Source organism: Callospermophilus lateralis, unplaced genomic scaffold, assembly GCF_048772815.1.
Source record: "Callospermophilus lateralis isolate mCalLat2 unplaced genomic scaffold, mCalLat2.hap1 Scaffold_86, whole genome shotgun sequence".
NCBI lineage: Eukaryota > Metazoa > Chordata > Mammalia > Rodentia > Sciuridae > Callospermophilus > Callospermophilus lateralis.
Window position 1 is genome coordinate 2,685,810 of NW_027516693.1, and position 26,900 is coordinate 2,712,709.

The 26,900-nt window shown below is 35.6% G+C and overlaps 1 protein-coding gene across 5 annotated transcripts; it reads right to left on the reverse strand.

Moving 5' to 3' along the window:
• Positions 1-5,754: 5,754 nt before the first annotated feature.
• LOC143387826 (serine/threonine-protein phosphatase PP1-gamma catalytic subunit-like) lies at positions 5,755-7,759 on the reverse strand. 5 transcript variants are annotated; one of them, XM_076841979.2, is made up of 3 exons: positions 7,706-7,759; positions 6,826-7,579; positions 5,755-5,825 (listed from the first exon to the last, which is right to left on the reverse strand). In XM_076841979.2, exons 1-3 carry the CDS (start codon positions 7,757-7,759, stop codon positions 5,755-5,757), a joined length of 879 nt encoding a protein of 292 aa, XP_076698094.2. The 5 variants fall into 5 exon arrangements, with proteins under 5 accessions (XP_076698094.2, XP_076698093.2, XP_076698092.2 ...); XM_076841978.2 differs by having other exon boundaries at positions 6,826-7,236; positions 7,342-7,759; XM_076841977.2 differs by having other exon boundaries at positions 6,826-7,299; positions 7,342-7,759.
• Between the last annotated feature and the right edge of the window lie 19,141 nt (positions 7,760-26,900).

Here is a 26,900-nt window from a genome sequence, read left to right on the forward strand (position 1 = left end):
CTAGTTATCAAATATATAGTATACTGGAAAATATTTACATTGTTTGATAGACCATTTGTAAAACTGCATACTCATTCAGATGGGCTTTGCCTCTGGGGTGCCTATGCGCCCCCCCTCCCCCCCTCCCCCCCCTCCCCCCCCAGTGCACACACACTCTTCTCTTTCCCATACCTTGCCACTGATTTTCAAGGAATATGATAAAAAAAATTAGAAAAGTATAATCCTCAAAGATATGCAAATATAATAAAATCCTATGTTATAACTGTGAAATTAGCCCAAATATATTTAAAAACATAATGATGGGGCTGGAAATAAAAAATCTCCATGATAGAGCCCTTGCCTGTCTTTAAAACAATGTTTCTAAGAAATAGCTCTCCAGAGCTGTAATTTTAATTACAGCAATTTTAACAGTACATTTTAAGAGGTTTAAGATAAAATTATAAAAGCCTGGTACTTTTGTTTACTGCTAGACCATATTCTTCCATGAATATTCCCTTATATACATTGTCTGCATTTCTATTTAACTAAGAAAATAAACAAAATCATGGACCCATTTAGATATATTGAGCACAAAATCATGTTTTGAGAACATGGCATAGTCTTTGAAATGTGAACTAGTTCCCATTTGAGCTTGTGTCCCAACCTCCTATGTCCTACCTAATAGTTCATGCTAATTATCATAATACCTATGCTATATTAAAGGTATCCTAAACTTAATTACCCATAAATCCATTTTGTTGAACTAAACTTAGATTAGGATGATAGGAGCCAGATTATAAAGGAATAGAAAGCAGAAAAGTTTCACAAAGTAGGAAAATGAAAGTTGCCCCCCCCACACACATACTAGGTGACTGGGAAAGATATAAAATTATTTAGGTTCACTACTCCCACAGAAAGAGGATACCTGAATTAAACTTCCATTTTTTTAAGACTGTGGCAAGTTAGTTATGGTTATTTAAACATTTGCACTTTCTTCAGATTGTTTATTTGCTAATGTTTTATTTTTGAAGGGGAATAAGGTATAGTTTTGTAGCTACTAGGAGTTCAAATGGAATAATTAGAAAGGACACACAAATTTTGAAATAGTATTTTATGCCTCTTGATCTCAGGTACAAAACACAAGATGAAGCAGTTAAATAGCAAAGCAAGACAGAAGGGACAGAGACTTAAAATAAGTGTTTTCTATATATTGCAACTATGTTTCCATTAATCTCTGTTTTGTTATGTAACTGCTCCTTCAGAATGTTCTGAATGTGAAAAAAACTATGGGTAATAAAAGGGTGTATTTTAAAGTTAGGTTTAAATAAACCCATGAGAGTATGTATTTGTTACTCTTGGTGGTATTCAAAACAGCACCTACCTGTAAACTGTAATCTCTGTAATATGTATGTTAGCATTTCCATCTCCTTGAATATTACCATATCTATGTGTTGAGAACCTTCAAACTTTTCTCCTCTAGTTATCTTGAGATATGTTAATTGACTATACTTGTCTTATTATTCTACAGACCATTATTTTGGTACCAGTTGCCACAATCTCATGTTTAACACAGTTCTCTTTTGAGGCCAGGGCCTTCTATATGTCATTTTCTTCTCAACCTCTTTCCAACAAAGTATTAAGACTTGTAGTTTCAACTAGTTTAAAATATGAGAGAATTATAAAATTCTGAGGTATCTTTCAGTATGTAGAAACCAAATAAAAAATATTTTAAAAATTCTTGTCATTGGCAAGTACATGCATAGGGCTTTACCCCTCAAATTAAGCAAATCATACAAGTTTTGGGCAAATTTAATTAATTATACAGATCAATGTGCCAAGCAAAGTGATTAAAGGAAAATGGACAAATGACTGAATACATCTTATTCAAATGACTAAAAATTAAAGATAAAAGGATAGTTTTAAAGACTGCCAGTTGTAAAGTGCTGAAAGAAAAAAAACTTTGTCAGACCAGAATTTTATATTTCATGGAACTATATGAAGAAGAAATAAAGGCTTTCAGATGAAATTAAACAAAGATAATTCATTATCTCCAGATCTGACATTTCTTCAAAAAGAAGGAACCAGTGTCAAAAATCTGGATCCACACAAAGAAATGAAACATAAAAAAAATTTTCCCCTTATTTTAATTCTTCTAAAAGATCAATGGTTGTATAAAACAAAAATAGGTGTTGTGTTTTGAGTTTACAATACATGTAATGGTGAAATATATAAAAAATAGAACAACAGATTGGAGGGAAGAATTGGGAGGATACAGTTGTAAAGTTCTAATATTGCATGCGCAGTGATATATTGAATTACAAAAAATAAGTTAAGTGCAGATACAAAAAGGGGAAAACAAAGAGCAGAGAACAAATTAAATAACAGACAACTAGCAAGGTGGTAGATTTAAATCTGATCATATTAATATGTTAATTTGATATAAATAGTTTTGCAACATTAATATATTTAATTTTTAAGGGAAAATCTGTTAGGAATGTAAAATGATACAGTCACATAGAAAACAGTTCAGCAGTTCCTCAAAAAGATACTATATAACCCAGCTATTCTACTTCTAGATATATGCTGAAGAAAATTGAAAGTACATGCTCACACAAAAAGTTGCATGTGAACATTCATAGCAGCACTATTCACAATAGCCAGAAAGTGAACACATCCAAAATTCCTTTTTAATTTTTTAGTTGTTGGCATAGAATATATAATACAAAATTAATCAAGTCTACAGCTAAACAATACTGATTAAAGACCTGGCACCATAAAAATGTAAGTAAGTAAATAAATAAATAAATAACATAATGATCAATTTGGTGAATATTCAGTGACACACAAACACTTCTGGGTATATCAAGAGCCTTCTAAATGCTCATACTCCTGACCAGGTGATTCCACTTATAAAAATTTTCTAGTTACAAGAAAATAGAGGAAAAAGTTTTATGTGTAAAGAAAAACAGATTTAAAAAAGATATCATGAAGAGAAAGTGATAACATTAAGATAAATTGAAAATAATTGGGTCTTATGCCTCTTAAAATTTATTTTTCTTCAATGAATTATTAAAGCCATGATATTTTTAAAATATGTAGTATTTCTAAAAATGAAATCTATGAAGTTTTACTTAAAATTGGTAAAGATATAGCAATGTTATGCCAAAACAAAACAAATTGAGGCAACAAAATCATCAAAGCATGATATCTTTCTGGAGCTATGCTTCCTTATATTTGATAGTAATATTCAGCTTTTGCGATTCGGAATCACAAGAACACCCTCTGCTTTTTCACAGTCTGATTTCCTTCCCCCTTCTTTCTCCAGACCTTTAGACTGGTATTTAACTCGTCATCTCAGGGATAATCAACCAATTAGGCACCTGAAGTTTAGACAATGTTATCTACATCTGTTAGTATTTTCTAAAATCTTACTAAACGGTACATAATTTTGTTTATGCTTAGTAAATTGTGCTTGTAGATTTAGTGGTGTTTTATTGAATTTTTTTAATATTTATTTTTTAGTTTGTAGTTGGACACAATACCTTTATTTTATTTATTTTTATTTTTACAGGGTGCTCAAGATTGAAACCAGGGTCTTGCACATGCTAGGCGAGTGCTCTACTACTGAGCCACAACTCCAGCTCCTGAATTTTTTATTCCTAAAAGTAATTAACCTTTATATTAAAGTTAAAAAAATACAGACATGAAAAAAAAATGTCATGTGGTTCCACCATATAATGACAACTTTTAGTACTTTAGGGACTTTTCTTCTTGTCTTCATTATTTGTGAATGCTAATTTAAAAAGAGTTGAAAATAATTGGGTCTTGTGCCTCTTGAAATTTGTTTTCCCCCAATAAAGAATATAGAGAATAATAATAAAAAACATGCATGGTTCATTTTTTTTTGAAGGGGGATGGTTACAGGGGAATTAACCCAAGGGTACCTGACTTTGAGATTCCTTTGATGATGCAACATCTCCAGTTCTTTTTTCAAGTTTTACTTTGAGACAGGATCTCACTAAATTGCTGAGGTTGGTCTCGAACTTTACATCCTCCTGCCTTAGCCTCCCAAATTGCTGGGATTACATGCATGTACCACCTTAACCAGTTTATATATTTCATTTCTAATTTCATCAAAAAGTGGTAATCACCAAGAATTTTTTAAGCTTCTTTTCCTTTCTATGTATGCATTAATACACATAAGTTATATATATATATATATATATATATATATATATATATATATATATATATATGTAAAGAACTTAAATTGACATCATGCTCTAAATATAATTTTATAATCTAATTATTTTAGGAAAAAATGCAAACACAAAAGAAAGTAGAATGAATAGTAAATTAATCCCTTTGAAGCTTCACTCAGCTTCAACAATTATTCAAACATACCCCCAAATTAATTTGAAGCAGACACCAAATCATTTCTACTCACAGCTATTTATGTATTTATAGCTAAAATATAAGGGCACTTACTTCTAAAATATATGTTGACAATACCATTATCACATCTATAATTTTTATAAAAATGCTTTACGATAAAATAGTCAGTGTTTAAATTCCCCTCAATTGTCTCATGAATGTTTTTATTATTTTATCACAGCTGATTTGTTCAAATTGGGATCAAAATAAAGTTCACACATTGCATATCTTTCTTTTCTCTCTTTCTCTTTTTTTTTTTTTGGTACTGAGGATTAAACCCAGGGGCACTCAACCACTGAGCCCCATACCCAGCCCTTTTATGTGTTTTTTCTTTTCTTTTCTTTTTTTTTTTTTTAGATATGGTGCCTCACTGAGTTGCTTAGCACCTCTATAAGTTGCTGAGGCTGGCTTTGACCTTGCAATCCTCCTGTCTCAGCCTCCCAAACCAGTGGGATTACATGTGTATGCCACTGCACCTGGAAGACATTGCATTATTGATACATGTCTTAAAATCTCTTAAACTATTGCTTCTCCCTCCTTCCCCCCCCCTATTGATTTATTGAAGCAAAACTGGGTTGTTTGTCCTATAGGATTTTTCCAGTTTGGATTTTCTGACTGTAACTCCAATACTGTGATCTTTCTGTCCTGTGTTTTCTTACTTAAGAAAACTAGATTGGACATAATTCTAGTTTGATTTTGAGTTTGTTCATTTCAATTGTTGAATGTATTTGCAAAAATCTGCTCACAATATTCTCTTATTATACTTTTAATATTTGTAGAATCTATGTTGATGTCATCTCTTTTATTTTGATATTGGTAATTTGTGTCTTCTCTCTTTTCCTGTTAAGTTTAGCAGTTTATCAATTAATAAATACCAGTTTTTAATTTCATTGATTTTGTCTGTTTTTTGCTGTTCATTTTTTATTTCTTTTATTTCTGCTTCTGATCTTTATTTTTTTCCTTTATTTTGCTTTTATCAGGTTTAATTTGCTCTTTTTTCACCCTAGTTTCTTTTTTTTGTGGTTTTCAGAGCAATTTATTCATTAAAATCTATTCAATATGCCATCAACAGTTTTCTGTGTGTACTGTGCTGATAAATAGACACTGAGAAGATTTAACAAGTTCATCATTTAATAAGTCTGAATTCATTTTCACCACATGGTATTGTACACGGTCATCTGTTGAAACAGATTTCTTTTTAACAGATCTTAGTTTTAAAAAGTCATAGATACTGTGAGTTCTGTATAAACTCTTGGATAGCAAGTTAGTTCCTTTGTTTTGACTTATAAGCCTCAACTTCACCACAGAATAAAGAATATAGGCCAAAGAAAGCATAATCAGTCACTCGTATAGAACAGTATTGTTTCTATAATTTGAAGCTTTCTGAATGAACGGGTTCAGGCCTGATCCTACTGTAAAAAGATTACTTAATGAATAGACTATATGGAAATTGTACAAAATGTTATTAACTTTAATCATTAATAGCTTAAACAGCACTATATTACTAATTGCTATTCAAAATCAAAAACCTGTTTTTGAATTCCTGAGGAGGCAGCAGGTGTGCACAACCATGCCACCCTGTTTTTACGGGCGTGTCAATACATTTTCCAACAGAAACTTTGGCTTTAGGAAAGAGTCACAAACATTTAAAAGAATGGCTTTAATCATGATTTTAAGTATACGGTAGGGGAAGTGTGCTTTAATTAAATATACATCATACCAGTGATGCTGGCAAGGTTGAGATAGTTACTCCTACTGTTGATAGCTATAAAAACTAGTTTGTACATGATGAGACAATGAGAGGAAAAAGCCAATCCCTTTGAAACAAAATTTTAAAATAAAAAAAATGTTCACAGTGGTTTGTATCAACAGTATGCATTTTATGACAATAACATGTACAGATTCAGAGCACCCTAGGGCTCTCTTTATATCCTAAGGAAAATGAGCATTTACATTTTTTCATGGGTTGTACTGAATTTAAAAAAGATCAATTGTACACTTACCCTGTAGACGCTCTCTTTATATCCTAAGGAAAATGAGCATTTACATTTTTCATGGGTTGTACTGAATTTAAAAAAGATCAATTGTACACTTACCCCGTAGACAGGATAACTGTCCTGGGGTGTACAGCTTTAACACCATCATTAAAGTTGTTTGCAAAAGGAATATTAAAAAAAAAACTGAACACCTTTTCTTGGGAGTGGAGTGTCTTTCATTTGCTGTTATAACCAGCAAATGCCATTCATTAACTCAAAAATGGAAGGAGGGGCCCCCACAAACACAGATCTATCTGAGCAGGCTGACCAGTACACATTACAGCTTTAAAAATGAAGGTTATATACTCTATGTTACAAGTCCCAACTAGGCAGTGTCAAAATGACATCTATTTATTTGCTTGCTGTGTGATCCTACCCCTTGGAGTTGTTACAGGTCTTGTGGCATTCGGCTTCTTTTTCTCTGCAGGCTTTAAAATCTGAAAGGAACACATTAGTGTTTCATCCACACTCATCATGGCACCTGCATTGTCAAACTCTCCACAATAATTGGGTGCAGAAAACAACTGCCTCTTTGCAAAAAATTCATACCCATCTTCAACCACCTGATGGGGTCTACAAATAAGATCCAAATCATGCTTATGGAGAAATTTTGCAACCACTTCTGCTCCAAATCTGAAGGACACTCCTCTGTCATTTTCACCCCAGCCTAAGACATCTTTATCGGGGTCAGACCACAAAAGATCACAAAGAAGACCTTGATCTGGTACATCAGTTGGTCGCATAATTCGCCTAATCTGCTCCATAGATTGAAGATCTGGTGATAAACCTCCATGACAGCAGAATATTTTCTCATCCAAGATGGCTGCTATCGGTAAACAGTTAAAACAATCTGTGAAAGTTTTCCATAGTTTAATGTTGTATCTTCTTTTACACTCATCATAAAATCCGTAAATTCTATTGATGCTGGCACATTCATGGTTTCCTCTGAGAAGAAAAAAATTCTCAGGATACTTGATTTTGTAGGCCAGTAAGAGGCAGATAGTCTCCAGTGACTGCTTCCCCCTGTCCACATTGTCCCCAAGGAACAGATAGTTGCTTTCTGGCGGGAAACCACCATATTCAAAAAGTCGAAGCAGATCATAGTACTGCCCATGGATATCACCACATATCTTGAGTGGTGCTTCAAGTTCTAGTAGGATAGGCTGACTGAGAAAGATCTCAGGAGACTTCAAGCACAGTCCTCTGATTTCATTCTCCTGTAGCTGGACATTGTTACCTGGCTTGGACTCTCTCACTTCCAGCAGCCATTGGATGATGCTATCCATGTTGAGTTTATCTATATCCGCCATCGCCTTTCCGCCGCCGACCCTCCCGCAGCGGCGCCGCCTCCGGCTCGCTCCCAGGACTCACACCTCCTTTCCCACGCCACGAGCACAGAGGCGGTGGTGGCGGTGGTGGCAGCAGCTGCGGCGGGTCCCCCCCCCAGCCGCCCCGCTCCCTGCTTCCTCCTTCTCTCCCCACTGGAACCACCAGAAGCCCTAGTTTCTTAAGGTAGGAACTTATGTCATCAATATGAGATTGTTCTTCTTTATCACTATAGGCTTTAGTGCAATAAAGAACTCCCATTCCAAGAAGTGCTTTTATAAAGCTCAGAAAGTTTTATGTTTGTTTTCACTCTCGTTTGGTGTAAAATAATATTTAATTTCTTTTTCTATTACTGCTTTGATCCATGGATTGTTTATAAATATTTTATTTAGTGCTCAAATATTTGGAGATTTTGCAGACATCTTTCTATCATTGATTTCTGATTTGATTTCTAAGTTCAAGAATATGCTTCATATGACTTGAATCCTGTTACATTTATTGTGACTTTTTTATGGCACAGAATGTTATCTATCAATATATTAAAATAGGGTAGGGGTTGTAGCTCAGTGGCAGAGTGCTTGCCCAGTATACATGAGGCACTGGGTTCAATCATCACCACCACATAAAAATAAATAAATAAAATAAAGGTACTGTGTCCATCTATAACTAAACAAAAATTAAGGTACTGTAATATTCCATGCACACTTGAAAAGAATGTGTATTCTGCTATTATTGAGTAGACATCTCTACACATTAGCAATGTCAACTTGGTTGATAATGTTTGTAAAATCCCTACTCTACCATTACTGATTTTCTGCTACTTTGCTCTTTTTTTTTTTAAAGATAGAGAGGGGAGAGAGAGAGCGAGAGAGAGGGAGAATTTTAATATTTTATTTTTTAGTTATCGGCGGACACAACATCTCCATTTGTATGTGGCGCTGAGGATCGAACCCGGGCGCACGCATGCCAGGCGAGCGCACCACCACTTGAGCCACATCCCCAGCCCCTACTTTGCTCTTTTAACTATTGAGAGGAAGGTTATTGAAATCTTCTATTACAATTGTGGATTTTATTTTTCTCTTTGTAGTTCTATCAAGTTTTGTTACATGTATTTTGAAGCTATCTTGTTTGGTGAATGTTTTTAGATTATGGTATGCTCGAATTGACCCCTTCATCATTATGAAATGACCTGTAAGGATCTGATAACATTCTTTATTCTGAAATCTACTTTGTTAGCAATTAGTATAGGCATTCATTTCTTCTTTTATTGGTGTTAACATGATGTATTTTTTTTTTACTTTTTAAACTTGTAACCTGTTGATATTTTGTATTTAAAGTATGTTTCTTATAAACAGCATATCATGTTTTCCTTTTTATCCAATCTGATAGGCTCTTCAGTTTAATTGGGTATGTTTATGTTATTTACATTTTTGCTTATATTTTTATACATTTAATTGACAAATTAAAATCACATATATTTATGGCACATATTTTTTTTTGTTTTGGCACTGTTAGGTTTCAAACCCAAACCTCATACGTGCCAAGCAAGCGCACTACCATTGAGTCAAGTCCCCAGTCCCAACATGATGTTTTGAAACAAATATTCATTTTGAATGGCTAAAACAAGCTTATTAATATGTTTATCACTGCATATACTTCTTTCTTTTTGAGATGAGAACACTTTAGATCTACTGTCAGGGCTGGGGCTGGGGCTCCGTGGTAGAGAGCTTGCCTTACATGTATGAAGTCCTGGGTTTGATCCTCAGCACTGAAAAAAACAAAACAACAAAAGACTACTTTCTTAGCAATTTTAAGTATACAATATAATCTTTTTGGTAATATTTATTCTTCAGTTTTTGGTGGACACAAGGATCGAACCCAGTGCCCTACGCATGCTAGGCAAGCGCATTACCACTTGAGCCACGTCCCCAGCCCTATACAATATAATCTTATTAACTATGATCACCAAGTTGTACACAGATCTTCTGAACCTATTACTCCTAACTGGAATTTTGTGTCTTCGACCAACATCTTCCCAATCCCAATCTCTACCCTCACCACCCCCATCTCCTAGTAACCACCTTTCTACTCTCATCTTCTAAGTTTGACTTTTTTAGTTTCCATATGTAAGTGAAATCAGGCAATATTTATCTATCTATGCCTGTCTTATTTCACTTAACATAATGTCCTCCGAGTTAATTCACTTGTTCTAAATGACTGAATTTGCTTCCTTTTAAAGGGAGAATAGTATTCCATTGTGTATGTGTACCTCATTTTCTTTTTTGGTGGGGGATACCAGTGAGTGAACTCAGGGGTACTCAACCAATGAGCCAGCCCTAATTTGTATTTTATTTAGAGACAGAGTCTCAGCTACTTAGTGCTTCACTGTTGCTGAGGCTGGCTTTGAACTTGCAATTCTCCTGCATCAGCCTCCGGTGCTGCTGGGATTACAAGTGTTCACCACTGTGCCTGGCTGTATGGCCCATTTTATTTATTCTTCTGTCCATTAATGGATACTTAATTGATTCCATATCTTGATTACTGCAAAAAATGCTGCAATGAATACGGGAATGCAGACGTCTGTTTGACTTACTGACTTCAAATCTTTTTATTTTAAATACACAATTTTTAAAAATATATATTTTTAGTTGTAGGTGGACACAATTCCTTTATTTTATTTTTTATGTGGTGCTGAGGATCGAACCCAATGCCTCATGTGTGCCGGGCGAGTTCTCTACCTTTGAGCCACAACTCCAGCCCCACAACTTTTTTAATATTTATTTTTTTAGTTATAGTTGGACACAATACCTTTTAATTTTATTTATTTATTTATTTGTGGTGATGAGAATCAAACCCAGGGCCTTGCATACGCTACGCAAGTGCTCTACCTCTGAGCCACAACCCCAGCCCCTGACTTCAAATATTTTAAATAAATATCCGAAAGTGTGATTGCTGGATCCTATGGTAGCCATATATTTAATTTTTCAAGGAACCTCCATGCTTTTTTTCTACAGAGACTATACTAATTTAAATTCTACCAACAGTGTATAAGCATTACAATTTCTCCACATCCTAACCAACACTTGCTTTTTGCTGTCTTTTTTTTTGAAAACAATAATTTTAACAGGTGTGAGGTGATTTCTCTTGATGGGTTTAATTGGCATTTTCCTGATTAGTGGGTTGAGAGTTTTTTAGGTACTTTTTTGGCCATTTGTATGTCTTCTTTTAGAAATATATATTGCATTTATAAAGCAGATTATTTGTTTTTTCTTGTTATTGAGTTTTTAATGTATTTTGAATAGTAATTCCTCATCAGAGATATGGTTTGTAAAAATTTTCTCCCATTCAGTAGGTTGTCTCTTTAGTTAATTGCTTTCTTTGCTGTGCAGAAGCTTTTGTTTTGTTTTGTTTTGTTTTTGGTGGTGGTACTGGGGGTGCTGTACCACAAAACTTACATCCCTAACCCTTATCACTTTTTGTTTGTCCAGGCTGCCCTTGAACTTGCAATCCTCTTGCCTTAGTCCAAGTAGCTGGAATTCCAGGCTCATATTACCACACCCAGCCTGAAGTTTTTTAATTTGATGTAATGCTTTTTGTCTATTTTTGCTTTTTTGGCCCATGTTTTTAGGTTAATATAAAAAAATCATTGTTCAGACCAATGTTATAGAACTTCTCCTCTATGTTTTTCCCTAAAGGTTTTATATTTACATTTAATGTTATTATTAGCTATATCTTTTTTTTCCTGCTTTGCTGGGGATGGAACCCAGAGCCTCACAATGCTAGGGAAGTGCTCCCCCACTGAGCTGTACCTCCTGTCCTAGTTATAACTCTTTGTTAGAGATTTCTGTAGGGGTTATAATGCATATTTTCACTTCCTTCAAGTGATATTATCATCTTACACTATACTTTATGTATAACAGCCTTATAATATGAGAGTTGTCTTTATACATTTACATATATTATAAACTCCATGATATAGGGCTTTTATTTTATTTGTTAATGTCTTTAAAAGTTATTTAAATAAAAATTTCATATATATTTTTTCAGAGAATTATGATTTTCACTGATCTACCTTCTTTTGTATAGATCCCTAATTTCCATTGAGTATCATTTTTCTTCTGCCTTAAGGATTTCATTTCATTCACTAACATTTCTTGTAGTGCAGGTCTTCTGTGAGGGATGTTTCAGCTTTTATATATATGTTTGAAAAAGTCTATTTCACCTTTCTTTGAAAGATATTTTTATTAGGTATAGAATTCTAGGTTGACAGGTTTTTTTTTTCCCTTTTGGTATTTTAACAGTGTTGCGTCACTAGCTTTTCTATTGCCTGTGTCTGATAAGAACCATGCTATTATCCTTATCTTGATTGCTCTCTCCATAATGTGTCTTTTTTTCCTCCAGCTACTTTTTACATTTTCTCTTTATCACTGGTATTGAGTAATTAAATTATGATGGGCTTTGGTGTAGTTTTTCCTCATGTTTTTATGCTCAGGAGTGCTTAAACTTCTTGAATAGGTTGGGTTTATAATTTCCATCAAGTTTAAAAGATTTTAGTCTTTCTTCAAATACTTTTTTTAAAAATTTTGCCACCATATTTCCTCTCCATGAAGGACTCTAACATATGCTAGGCTCCTGAAATTATCTTGTGGATCATTCATGTTCTATTGATTTTAAAAATTATTTTTGTCTCTAGGTTTTATTTGCTATTTCTATAAATCAATTAATCTTTCCTTCTCTGTTATCAATTTCTTCTAACAATGTCAAATCTGTTGTTAATATCATCCAGAGTGTTTTCCATTTCATCCACTGTAGTTTTAATCTCTGAAAGTTTTAGCTGAATTTCTTTTTTCATATGTACTATATCTTCATTTAATTTTTGAACAAGTAGCAAGTATGCTGTTATAATAATGTTTACTAAGTTTTTCAGCTTTGTCAATTCTGGATTGGTTTCAATTAATGGAATTTTCTCCTCATTATGAGTCATTTTTCCCTTGGAGTTTTTCATGTCTGTCAATTTTTTACTGGATTCAGGATATGGTGATATCACCTTGCTGGATGCTAGATATTTTGTATCCTATGTTTTTGACCTTTGCCCTGGAACACAGTTAATTACTGTACAATAGTTTGATTCTTTCTAGTGTAGTTCCCAGTGTACACATTTCAAGGGCTGGTTTTATTATATTTATTTGTATTTAAAGTTAAGCCATGCCATGTAATAATTTTATTGCAGGTTTATTAAGTTAGGATGATCGTGGATCAAGGACATAGAACTGAGAGTCATAATTCAAAGGAAAAACTGGAAGTGAAATTTAAGTGTAAACCAAAGAGATGTTAATCCTCATAGTGACAGAGAAGTCAAAGGCAGAAATTAAAAAGATGGTATAGGCAGGAAAATATCAAGATAGAGATGGTGAGGATGCACAAAGGGTCAAAGAGCCATTACATTTTCTGGAAGTCAGTGATTCCTAGACTGGGTCCCTCTGAGATGAAAGCCATAAAAGACACTGCAACACAGCTTTACACAGGCACACACGCAGACACACACACATACTGGTATACACACAGGTGCACAAACACACAGGCACACACATATGTACACACACACATAATACCTGACAATTTTACTTGCACAATTTTACTTGACACAATTTTATGAGTAAATGAAAATTATAATCTGAATAAAGTTGAGGGAAAAGATTACAATTTCCAGTGTATTAAACAAGATGACTTGATTGTTTTGTCACAAAAAAACATCTGGCATAAAGCAAATCCTTCCCTAGGTGCTTGGCTTCTTTGTTGACTGTCCCCTACTTCTAGTTATTTCACTCTGCAGCCAAATTCTATTCTATTTCAAATCTTCTTTCAAAATCTATCTAATATCATTTCTTATTTGATTTATCAAAATGTAGGTGATCTCTGCCTGAACTCTCTTAATATTTTGTTTAGTGCTTCATAGGAAAGTTGTTACATCTTATTATGCATTGTTATTATTTTGTATTTCTCTCATTTCTCTTAGGTAGAATGGGAGCTTGTGTGGGGTGGGACACATTCATCATTACTCATTCTGAAATGCTTAGCACAGATATTGCATATGGTCAGTAATAGGTAACAGTTTGTTGTGACATTTGTAAATGTGGAGGAAAAGGTTTGGCTTTCAACATACACCTGGAAGGCTGTGGGTCTATCCATCCACACATAACTGTGTCCTTAGCTTCTTGTTGTGGTTAAGATGCCCTGCTAGGGCTGGAGATGTGGCTCAAGCGGTCGCGCGCTCACCTGGTGTGCGTGCCGCCCGGGTTTTATCCTCAGCACCACATACAAACAAAGATGTTGTGTCTGCCGAGAACTAAAAAATAAATATTAAAAAAATTCTCTCTCTCTCTCCCTCTCTCACTCTCTCTTTAAAAAAAAAAGATGCCCTGCTATTCCTAGTAACCAATAAAAAGGACTAGTAAGATGTTTTGAACAAATTACACAAAGGGAGACAAAAATAAGCACTTCTGTATACATTTTGAGACTTAAACAAATAAATTACTCTAGAAATCTATAACTTTGATCTTTGGAAAATAATGCATTCACATCATGAAGACGCATATGAATTTCATATGCACTGCAGAGCCTAGAATTGTCCTTTAAGGTCACCTTTCAGACTCTGATAAGTCTACACTTGGATCTGATTGTTCAGTTTTGTTCTAGGCAGCATTTCTGGGAGAACCTTCTATCATCTCAAAATATATATTAAAATTTTAATGGCTCCATTCAGTACAGGATACATATAAATGAACTGGTCAACAAATCTAGCTCCCACAAGCTTCCTAATGTAGTTGGAAACTTAGGTGTGCTTGAGAAAGGAGGTGAGTAGCATAAAAACTGCAGGAGACATGGAGGTCAAGGGTGGAGGAGGCTGCTCCCTTAGGACCCAAAGGAGAGGTGAAAATATAGAGATTAGTGGAAAGAATAGGGCATGGAGAAAATCAGTACTGCAACAGGAAATGTACCACTATGGCATTTATCTTCCAGAAACACACCTACAAGTGTCCAAAAGGATGGCTGCTTCCAAAAAATGTACCCCTTGCCTTTTCTCCATGGAAGGTGGATTATTGGCCATTTCTTCGTAGTCATTTCATTCTCCTGTCAAGTAGGGAAAACTTGAGTGTTAACTAAACCCTTGACTACAGAGTAATTGGATCTCTTAGAAGATAAAACAAGAAAACAAAACAAACATAAAACATATACACAAGCAACACAAGGTAAATTCAATAAGGTGTGTGGTCTTCCTGCTCTCTATTCTTTCCAGCCTCTTTCAACTTTGAGAAGTGAAGGAGTGTTGGTGGATTTGGTCTGTGTCTTGAAGAAGGGATGGGGGTTGTCGAGGGAAATAAAGTGGTAAAGACCATCCATGTTGCCCAGGGAGGTCCCTGTTCAGTAGTTAGTTTCACATGGCTGGCACTTGAGATTGAGGGTTTGGGGAGTTAACCAGTGTGCACTAAAGCTTGTAGGAAATGTTCCCTTGGGGAATCAGACATCTTAGTAGGATCATGAAATTTCATTGACCGAGAAAAACTAAACAAAAATTTTTACAGAAGATCCTGGAAAGGAGAAAAAGTACTAGAAGAACCATGATGCAGGAAAATTGTCCTATAACACATCACTTACTGTAGTTTGCTGGTGAGGCTTTCTCTCTCCTGTGCTGATCTGCCAGAGCCTGATCTACAAACCTGCAACCGGCACCTGGTCTGGAGGGCCCTGCCTTCCTTGCCTGGTCTACTTTTGGGACCCTGGAGTAGTTCTTAGCTGAGAATGAGATAAACTAGTGAACTATATTTATCTATTATAGTTACATAATGAACTGTGAAGTAATTGAAGATAGCTAGATAGTATCCACAGGAACTTCTTTATGTTCTCAAAACCTTTTGAAGGGTATCTCTAATTGTCTATTCTTTATTTTAGATAATGGTTATAATAACAATGATGATAGTGACAATAATATAAATAAGACAATAAGAAAAACAGAAAACTATTATACAGCACTTACTCTGTTCCAGGCTTTACATAAATTAGGACAAATAATGCTCTATGAAGAAATGGTGTGTAAGATAAAGTCTTACTAACCCCCTTAGATGTAACTACTATTGCAGAGACTGGTTAGATGTTTTAAAAACCCCATTTCCTTGGCTTGGCACACAAGGTTATATTTTCTGGTTCTCTTGCTGGATAGGCAGGGGCTTCCTGTTCAATAGAATTGGGTAAAAGAGTGTCACATCACTCCCAGGCTAGGCCATAGCAAGTCACAGGCAATTTTTGACATTCTCTTCCCTTGGATGGCAACTTGCAGAGGCCTTGGTAGAGAACTTCAAGGAGACCTGAGAGCAGAATTTCACAGGTTAGGTTCTGCAAGCATGTGAAGGCCCATTAAGATAATGTTAAGAACATTATTTGTGTGACTATTTTTGTTTTTCTTAGGATGGCATCTAGTTAGTAGATGTATTCTAGATTCATAAGAGAGAAGTTAATTCCTAATATTCATGAATGCCTTAAATCACAGTCTTAAGTTTTTCCTGGGCTCCTAGAAAGTCTGCCCTAAGGCATAAAGGTGCCAAAAGTAGAAAGAGCCTGGATCCCAGAGTTACTGCTTGGTTGAGAATTCCACACTTGTCTTTGGGAAAAGGAGAAATTAGCTGCTTCTGCATATACTTACTAAGATTTTTGAGTTGATTAATTATTGCTGCTTAGCCTAGGCTACCCTCAATAATTCACTTCCTACTGGCTCTGTAAGAAAGAAGCCCTCCTCTCACATTAAAATCTGCTTTGAAATAAAACATTTATGTAACTTTCTTGTTATGTCTAAATATACCAGTTCAAGAGGCTTTCTTTGTCAGGTACAGGATGATTCAATCTGTCTTAAAGGACGAAATATCTATATCATCAATAACAGGAAATTTGTTCCAAGTGGTGGAAGATAATGGTTGTGAGGAACAGAGTGAGATTGTTATGACTGACACATAGAATACAAAGCCTAGTTCCAAAAGAAGGTGAATTTTCTGGATTAATATGGTGTGTGTGGCGGTGGTGTAGATTATAGTGTTTCATAGATTCAAAGGTCTCTTCAACCCAGCAGGTCACCTTATATTAACTGGAGAAGAAACTAAGAGGCAGAGGATGGGTCAGTGTACATGACCTTCCAGAGTTGATTTAAAAGTTTCTCTTTTCTAGAAAAAGAAATTAGGCTGAAAGTCTCTACAGTTTGGGGTAAACTAAAAATTATAAAAATTAAAACCAGAAAAGATATTAACAATAGTTATGTGGTTTCTTACCTATGCTAGAAGTGGACTGAATAATGCAACATGTTTTGAAAGCCTAGGCATTCTTCCTTCATAGTCTGCTTTCACTCGGTTTAAAGGGTGGGTGGCTGGGTGGGTCTAGGGTTTAGAACAGAGTCCTGCTACACAAAGGCGGGGTGCACTGTCGCCTCATTGTTTCATGTGTTCCCACTAAACTATATGTTACGTGCGCAGAACTCAATTTTATATTCCTTTTTGACTGCCTTCCTGTCCCTACCCAGTAGTAACCAGTGAATTTCTCAGCATTTAATAGGTGCTACGATTGATTTATTGATCTCTGTATTCGACAAACTGCATGCTCTCATTATGCATGACTCATATTTATGAATTGTTAGGAAAATAATGACTAACAGTATTTTTTAGGAATAACATGAAACTTGGCACTCTTGATTTAAAGACATTTATACAAAACTTTATTATGAAGACAGTCTTTATTGTGTGAGCAATCCTGCGCTACTTAAAGCCTCCAAGTTATAATAACAAGAACATTAAGTTTACAGCATGGATATTAAAATATTTGAATTTTTTAATAAAGAAAAGTGGTAAACACTTTTGAGATTAACTCTTTCTTTCTTAATATCCCCTCTTTCATTTGTATAAGCCACCACTTCTCTTTTATTTTTTATTTTTTTGGTACTGGAGTTTCAACTCAGGGGCACTCAACCACTGAGCAATATCCCCAGTCCTTTTTTGTATTTTATTTAGAGACAGGGTCTCACTGAGTTGCTCAGTCCCTTGCTGTTACTGAGGCTGGCTTTGAACTCATGATCCTCCTACCTGAGCCTCCCAAGCTGCTGGGATTACAGGCATACACCATGAACCAGGCAAGCCATCACCTTTGATAGTTGTCTATGTATGGGAGGCAAACCTCCACCTCTGGTTTCTTAAGGTCCTGGCTAGATGTGAGAATGAAATTGATTTAACTAGATTAGTAGGGGAAAATATAGAAATTAATTCAATACAACTTTCATGTGGCAAGAGAACTATCATAAAGAAATGAAGACACAAAGAAACAGTTACTTATTTATTGTGTTGGATAAAGAGTAGTAAACTATAAAAACGAGAGAAGTCACCAGAACTTGAATGAGGACAGCTAATTGATGGAGAAGTGATTAGGAAGATAAAGGTTAGTTGATCAAGGTTGGTGCAGAGCTCCTTTGGCTTCAATTTTCTCATCCTTGATAATAAGAATGTTGCATCTTTCACATGGGAATTTCACCTTCTACTTTTAAGAAAAAAAACCAGGAAGTTCAGAAGAAGTTTTTGCACCTTCTATTTTTTAAAGTGCTTTTAACTTAAACAATCAATATATCATAGTGGTATATTTTTAACTTTTTTCATCTATAATATTTTTTCCCCTCATCCTAACCTCTGAATAGAGAGCATATTTTCATTTCAGGCTGATGTAGTTCTCACATGGTGTCATTCATACCTGGAGATTCAATGCAAAATTAATTCATTGAAATTCATGTGAATTTTTCAATCACAAACATTTATTGAGTGCCTACTATTTTGCAGGCAAGGGACCAAGCATTTTGAGTTATGTAAAAAATAGGAAGAACAGGATAAACTCTTATTAAGATAAAAGACCAATTGGGGAAATAAAATTGGAAGTTCTTAGAGAAGTTTTACAAAATTGGTTTTATAAGTTGCTGTACTAGAACATTCAGTTTCTTTCAATGTGGCATGGAATAAATCCTGATTTCAGTTGTTATGGTTCCTCCATCTGTTAAACTCCATCTGGGTAGATACTAGTTAACCCAGTTGATTAGAGAACACAGACCCCGGGGGTCATGGTCATAATGTTGGAGTTGATCTTGTTATAAAGCAATCAACTTTTCAGGTTTTTTTTTTGACGCAAAATGTACCCAGCCCCACTAAGCCTGGAACAGTGTGGCTAGGGACCACTTGAGGACCATAGTACATAAAGAAAGTAAGAATAAGCACTGAGAAAGTATTTAGAAACTTTTATAATAATTTAAAGGCTAATTTTATGCATGTTGAACCTAATAATAATTTTAAAAATGGAGTTGTATTCTGGATATCTTTTTAATTTCATTTTTCTATTAACTGGCTTCTGTTGTATTTTACAGAGGTATTTGCTCACAACATATTATAAATTAATAAGAAACAAAACACGTTTTGACCACAGAGAATTGGAAAATAATTGGCATGAAATATATTGTCTTGAATACAAGAATGTGCACTGGAGCTAGACTGCAGGAGTCAAATGTCAACTCCAGTCATTTCCTAGCTATATGATGTTAAGTAAATTGCTTAACTTCCCTGGGATTTGCTTTTTTCATGTAGTAATGGGGATAGCATTAATCTTAGCCTCTGGAATTGCAGTGAGTATGTAAAGTGCTTAGAATAGAGCCTGGCCCATGGGGAGGTCTTTCATTATCTATGGATATAGGGGATAAAGCTGCAACTCAGCTACAGGTAATAATACAGGATAGCAGAATCCAAGAGGTGGTTTCTTTTGGCCCACTGGATCCTGCAGTGATGCCCTGGTGACACTGTTTTATGCTGAAAGAATCTAACCCTTCAGAAATTTTATGAGTCCTGTTGCTTTATTATGGCCTGTCCTCTCAGCTGTCCAGTGGATGGAAATGAAGTTGTCCATAAGCTAACTCAGTCTAAGGCACAGATACAAATAGCTATTTACATATTTCTAACACTTTCCTATCTAATTCACATTCTTCCTCCTGCTGATAGGGATGGACAAGCTTCATAACATGCCTTTATCTCCCTCCACTAATAGATGTGTCTTGTTGTTCTTTGTACTTTGTTCTCATTCTGTCAGATGTGTCTCCATTTCTTGATCTCATATAAAGCAATTTAAGTAAATTCAGGTGTATTGGATTTCTATGCCCCTCCTACCTCCACTTTCTGCCCCCATATTTTCCTTTTCTTGCTATTACTCAATACCAGTTATACACTGATTGTCTAATGGACCTCTTCAAGGGTGAGCACATTCAATCAAGGACTAAAAGTTGATGTGTTTCAGAGAAAAATATCAAGGCAAGGAACGTGGAGGTTTTCTTGAATTTTGGGTTATTTGTCCAGTCTCTGTGTCTCTAGAACAGAACCATTTTTTTTTTTTTATATCTGTTGGAGTGATGTGTTGCAACTAGTCTAAGCTCTTCTTTCTTCTCTGTGATCTTGGGCAAGTTAATGAAATCTGAACCTCAGCTTTCTTATCACTAAAATGATATAATTATTCTAAACTCTATGGCGTGTTATGAATAGCACCAATTGCCACCATCTAATGAGCAATGCTATACATTTTATGGATTGTATAAATTGTATCTATAATATTTAAATCATATATAGATTGAATCCAAATAATGTCTTAGGGAGGTAGGCAGGATTACAATACAATTTATAGGCAGACAAACTTGATTTTAGAGAGCAAGAATAATTCGTTCTAGCTAACAGGACTAGCAAAGAACAGAACAGGAGCTTGAACCAAAGTCCTTGGTTGAAAAAAAAATGTATATTTTTGCCTTTATTTCTTCGAAGGAACTAATAGAAGTGAATATAATCCTAATTTTTAATAAATGCCAGACATTTTTATCATCCATTTCCACTTCCTGAAAACTCCAACACTTATTGACAGCATGTTAGTAATGTGATCCTCAAAGCCCGGTAACAATCACTACTGATTAGTTTAGTAAGCAAGAGGAGAAAACATTAAACAGTTGTATTCTGAGGGATCCAGAACATTCTGCCATCTTTATTCTCTGCTTCCAATTGCTTTTCCTACAGGCATTTTTGCTGGTGGACCCAGTTGCCAAAGCATATCTGTCTTTTTGAAGCTTGTTTCTACTCAAACTCTTTGGGACCATTTGATAAGGAGGTTGACTCCAAGCCATGCTTAATCTTTTCCTCTATGGGCTACATTTGGAATTTGGCTCACGAGCTGCCCCTTGAGGGGAGGGGGGGGTATGACAATAAAGGAAGAGTAATAGACTGTGAAACCTTGGCTGACAGGCTGTCTTTCCTGGAATTAGCTAGAAAAGCAAAAATGGGTGTTATTAGAGGGCAAGTGTCTGGCTCTGCCACTTTCATTGGGGCTTCACCACTGTTAAGACTCCTTAATGGCTGAGCTTGGAAGGGAGCACACAACAGCTGTGCCTGGAGATAGCACACATCCAGCATGATTAGGGTAATGTTTTCTTTATTGCTTAAGCCATAGAAGCAAATGTATCAGGCTTTCATCTGAAGCACAGGGAGAAAGGAAAAAGCCAGAGAGCCACAAAAGGGCAGTCCCTCCTGTACTAATATAATTAAGTCGTTTATTCTATGGGAAATGAAGAAGGGAAAAATATGTAACATCTCCCTTATAAAATAATGAAAGAAATCCTCACACCTTGGAATGATCCATACAGAAATCATGAGAAAACAATGGGGAGGGGTCATATTTATGGTATTGTGGTATAAAATTAGAAAGGCTGATCTCTTCTGAGGTCTGTGACTTAATTTTTCTGTGACATCAGGAAATTCTCCTCAATTGTGCCTCAGTTTTTCCTTCTCTGCTTCCAATTGCTTTTCCTATAGGCGACCAGAGATAAAAACACATATTCTATCAGTATCAGAGGCATTTTGTAAGAATCAAACAAGGCAATAGTTCTGAATGTGCTTTGTACTATATATGATCGTACTCTATATGATCATACTCCTAGGTATTTGCCAGTGAGGAATATTCAGAACCTGATGCCATAAAACAGGAAACATAGAGGAAGCTCTCAATAGAAATTCTTGTGAATCATATTAAGATGTTTTTAAAACAAGATTTTAGAAAGCATAGCTAACCATTTCTAAAGCCTTAGTTTTGTTGTTTTTTTTTCTTTTACTTTTGACTGCACAGTGTCTCTGAAAAGTCATTAATTACAGACAATGCATTTCACAAAATCACACTTTCTACCTGTATTTTGGAATTCAGTACTTTCTCCAAGATAATGCACATTGACAATCTTAAAGGTAGAGAAATCATGATTTCACTTTATGTTTTTTTCATCTGTCAGTAAGGCAGAATTCAAGAAAGAACAAGATTCAATTTTGAAATACACATATCTCTATGGCAAAAAACCCTTCCCATATGTAAGCCTAGAGCCTGAGTAGGGGTAAGGGGCTTACCCAGGGTTTTCTCCACTCATGGTTCAGGACAAATGGATTATGTACCCATTGACTCTTTCATGTTACCTAACCCTACATTGGGATTTCTCTTCTTAAGCGTCCTTGTATTTTGCAAAGAAACCTGCTGGAGAAGCATCATATTAAGATTTTCACCATATTATTGTAATGAGCACTTCCCCCCTACCAAAAATAACCTGTAAAGCCACATTCATTTGACCTTATGTATTCTAATGTACTTGCTATAACAAGGCCTTTTTACTTTTAGTACCTGAGATACGTAATTTTATGTGTTAACTTGACTCGGCCACAGGGTGTCCAATTATTTGGTCAAAAATTATTCTGCTGTTTCAATGAAGGTGTTTTTGGATGAAATGAACCTTTACAATGTCAGAATAAAGCAGATTCCTCTCTCTAATATAGGTGGACCTCATCCAATCAGTTGAAGATCTGCATTGTACACAAGTCTGATCCCCCGTTGTGCGAGAATATCATCTTTCTTCAAGTTGGCCTTCATGGGACATCAGCTTTTCTCCTGACTTTAGAGTCCCAACTGAAAAATCATCATTTCTGTGTCTTGGACTTCTCAGCCTTTAAACTGGAACTTTATCACGAATGATCTTGGTTCTCAGACTGTCAGATGCTGGTTGGAATGAAACCATTGGCTCTCTTGGTTCTCTAGCGTGATGATTCATTCTGCGCATCTTGGAATTTTCCAGCCTCCATAATTGCATGAGTCAGTTCTTTACATAAACATCTTGGCTCTCTTTCTCCAGAAAATATCCTATTTTTTCTCTTTCTTTGGAAGACCCTGTCTATATACAGTTACATTTTGTACTGTTAGTTTTTGTTTGTTTGTTTGTTTGTTTGTTTTATATTTGATAGTCCTTCAATATTCCATTTGTTCCCTACTCAAGTTTTCTAGGTAAACTTTAGCACAACACAACTTGGATGAACAAAGGAGGAAGATGAAGAGAAGAAGGAGGAGGAGGAGGAGGGGAAGGAAGATATTTGTGTGTGTGTGTGTATGTGTGTGCACGTGCACACACATGCTTGCCCGCATGAGTGCTTACATAAGCAATTAATTTGTGGAAAATTTTTGCTAAAGTAAGGGACCATATTAATTTATACCCATTTTTTATGTGCATCTGAAGTATTTTTTCCTATTGTTTCCCATATTGTCCACCTAAGATATGCTATGAGATGAATGGTCTTAAACCGTCAACTTCAGCTCTCATTCTTTTCCAAGTTTGGATTGGGTTTAGGTCAACTATGGTTCAGAAAGATATTAGGTTAGTCTTTTCTGATTGTGTTCCAATCCATATATCAAGAACATACTAAAATTGAGATGGTTCTCCCTGCTGCCCTCCTAACCTGGTTGACATTTTAAGATTTTTTTTTTCCAGTTGCAGTTTCCTCTTTGCACTCTGTCTACACAGTTTATGTTGACCGTGCTGCAAGAAGTCATTTCTCAAAACCTCAAAGCCCTTTACATGCTTCAGATTTCTTTGATCATTTTTAAACACGTTTATTTCTTTTTTTTTTTTTGTAATCCTGGGAATCAATTGTGGGGTCTCACACATGGTAGGTAAGTGCTCTACCACTGAACTATGTTCCCAGTCACTATTCATTTTCCAGCCCAGATAACTAAGTACTCAAAACTTTTGAGGTGGTATGGTAGTTTTGTGCTAGGGAGAACACCATCCTGAGAGTCACCCACTCTTCAGGGCCCTGGATTCCTTGCTTGGAGCTGTGTAACTCTGGGTGAATTGTTGAACCTCTCTGGTGAAGATAGCATGGCCGACCCCACAGAATATGAGAAGCAAATGATATAGAATTTGGAACACTAATTTGTAAGTTGTCAATTAATATGAAAAGGTATTAAATTTATCTTAATTTTGTACTTAGGTGGCACTTAAATTTTGATCCCATATTTTCCACTTCCCATTTTCACAGTAAATTTAAATGATATCTCTTATATACTCAGTATTGGATGGCAAATATGTATATAATCTGAAAACTTTATGTATATTTGGTTTAGTTATTCTACAGTGTTTTGTTGTACGATAACACATACGACGTGATTTCATTAAATTAGTGATTTAAAGTCACCTGGAATTTTTATACCAGGGCTTCTCATGGTCGCTCTATACTTATAGGAAGTCACCATCCTAGTGAAACTGGTTTGACCCTGTCATTTGGGAGCATTTCAGGTGTTACTGTGGATCCCCTACAGAAGGGCTTTAAGTCTTCACAGAATAGATCAATTATATAAGGTTTTGAAGGATAAAACTATGGAGTAAGTCCGTGATACTTAAATGATTTAACTTTGAAGCACTAAGCATAGGAGGTGATTTAATAACAAAGTTATTAAAAGCAAGAATGACTTTGTGGAAGGAGTGATGGAAATCTGAAGTCTGGTTTCTAATCCTTTTTCTGCCATGCAATAGCAGTAGAATTTGGTATACATTTTTTTTAATTTTTGCCACAGGTTCAGAGTTTTCATCCATTTTTCAAAAAGATATTTGTACTAGAAGATCCATAAGGACCTTCCTAACCCTAACCTCTCAGATTCTGCCCTTCAGTACATGTTCTCTATTTGTTGGAGATAGAAATAGTAACCTGAAAGGAAAGAAACACTCTTGATTTCCTATATTCCAACTTCCAGTTAAGGTTATAAGGGAACTGAAAGAAGTGCCCCCTGCAGCATGTTGTAACCATTCAGAACAAAGCCTACAGTGATTAATGCACAAAACTCACTGTCTTGTCACTCTTTAAAGATGCTGGATTAGTTCTGGCTCAGGAACCTATTTGGACACAAGTTGGATCCTGTCAATAATAAAAAAAAAATAGCATTATCAATATCAATAATAACTTCCATGTGTTAGGGACTATTATAACTCAGCACTTTAAACACCCATCTCATGGAAATCTCCCAATAATCCTATAATGTAGAGACTATCTCCTTGCTACAGATGAAGATGCTGAAGTTGAACATCATGGTCAAATCACACAGGTAATAAAGAGAAAATTGAGAGATAAATCTCAATTCTAGATATCTGTCTCATTGGATTTTCCTGAAATCTAATAGTCCTATAAATGCAACACCTACTTTCACATGAAAGTTAATATATTAGTATTTTATTCGTGATTCACTGTGCAGCTTTAGGAGAGTCACTCCTATTTTTTTCTCTTTAGTTTCTTTCTTTCACTTTCTCTTTCTCTTTTCTTTCTTTCTTTTTTTTAATGTTTTTTTTTTTTATTCCTGGTATGGGAAATTGAGCTCAGGAGTGCTACATTCCCAGACATTTTTATTTATTTTTTAAAATTTTGAGACAGAATCTTGCTAAGTTGCTCAAGCTGGCCTCCAACTGGCCATCCTCCTGGCTCAGCCTCCTGAGTCTATGGGGTTATAGGTGTGTGCCCCTCCACCTAGCCTTTTTAGTCTCTTCATCTTTGAAGTGGTGACAATAACTAACTCTTATGTAAATCTCTCATGGACACTGATGGTAATGCTAACAAAACAAGCTTCCATCCCAGACATGACCTATTTTCCTTGATTATAGCATTGTTCAAACTCAGCTTGAATCTGAGTGGGCTCTAAATCCTGTTTTACCCCTTATTTTGAACACCCTCCAGGGTCAGATGACAAAAAATAAACTTTGATGATGCTTAGATGATCCTATGTGTGCAAGAGAGCTGCTCAATAATTTTCAATTATTAATAAAAAAAAGTTAATATGAACATTAAGTACCAATTTGATCCTTCAGAGGCTTCCATGATATACTTGTTAATGTTTTTTGTGTTTTTATCTCATAGGTAAGAAATCTCCTTAAGAAGCACACAAGTTCTAAATAAATAGCAGAAAGAATCACCCTGGAAGGGACGGTCTTTCAATAGGAGAGGAAATTTAAAGTGCCCTATTAAATATTTTCTTCAGTCATTTGAATCTTTGTCCGACTTCTGTGCCCTGTGCCTAATTGTTCTTTTTTCCCCTACTCATAAGACTCCCACTTGCCTTTTCCAAATTCGCTTAAACTCCTTCTTGATGATGAAAGAGTCTTAGCTTCATTGGAAAGAAAGAGGCCATGCCTTGATCAACTTTCTAATAATGTGTTCATGTTATTTTCATGAAGAAAACCGATCTGTGCCTTAAGATTTGTTGCAGAGTACAGGACAAAATGTGACTTGACTTGACCTAAAATGTTGGCTAGAAACAAATTGTATGTACCCATGTGAACATTTCTATGTGAGTGGTGTCTCTCAGACCACTGCAATGAGGAGGTGTTCTTTGTGTATGTGTGTGGGGGGGGTGTGTCTGTGTGTGTGTGTTTGGGGGTGGGGAGGTCAACACAGCCTTAACCTTTGGCTCCAGTGATGGTTGGCTTATTTGCTTGAACAGCTCTAGTCAATATTTCCTTTTCTTTAGGCCAGTTGCTCTCAAGCCTGGCTGCTCATTAGAATCCCTGGGGATTCTAAGCTCAGACACCAGGGCTTCATGCCAGACCAGATGAATCTTGATCCATAGGGCAAGGCTTAGGCTTCCTGGGTGATTCTCCTGTGTGGTCAGGGGCCAGTCAGTGTGCACAATTTACTTTTGTCACTTACCATCTCTTCTGAGCCTTTTCCATCCTGTGGCTTCCAT

What these genes read in the sequence shown, in the direction of transcription:
- LOC143387826 (XM_076841975.2), bottom strand. Translation starts at nt 7,759, where the DNA reads ATGGCGGATATAGATAAACTCAACATGGATAGCATCATCCAATGGCTG. An exon ending in ACCTGTAACAACTCCAAGGG is followed by an intron (nt 5,826 to 6,825) that starts GTAGGATCACAC and finishes ATCTTTTTACAG; the next exon opens with TAGGATCAGGCCTGAACCCG.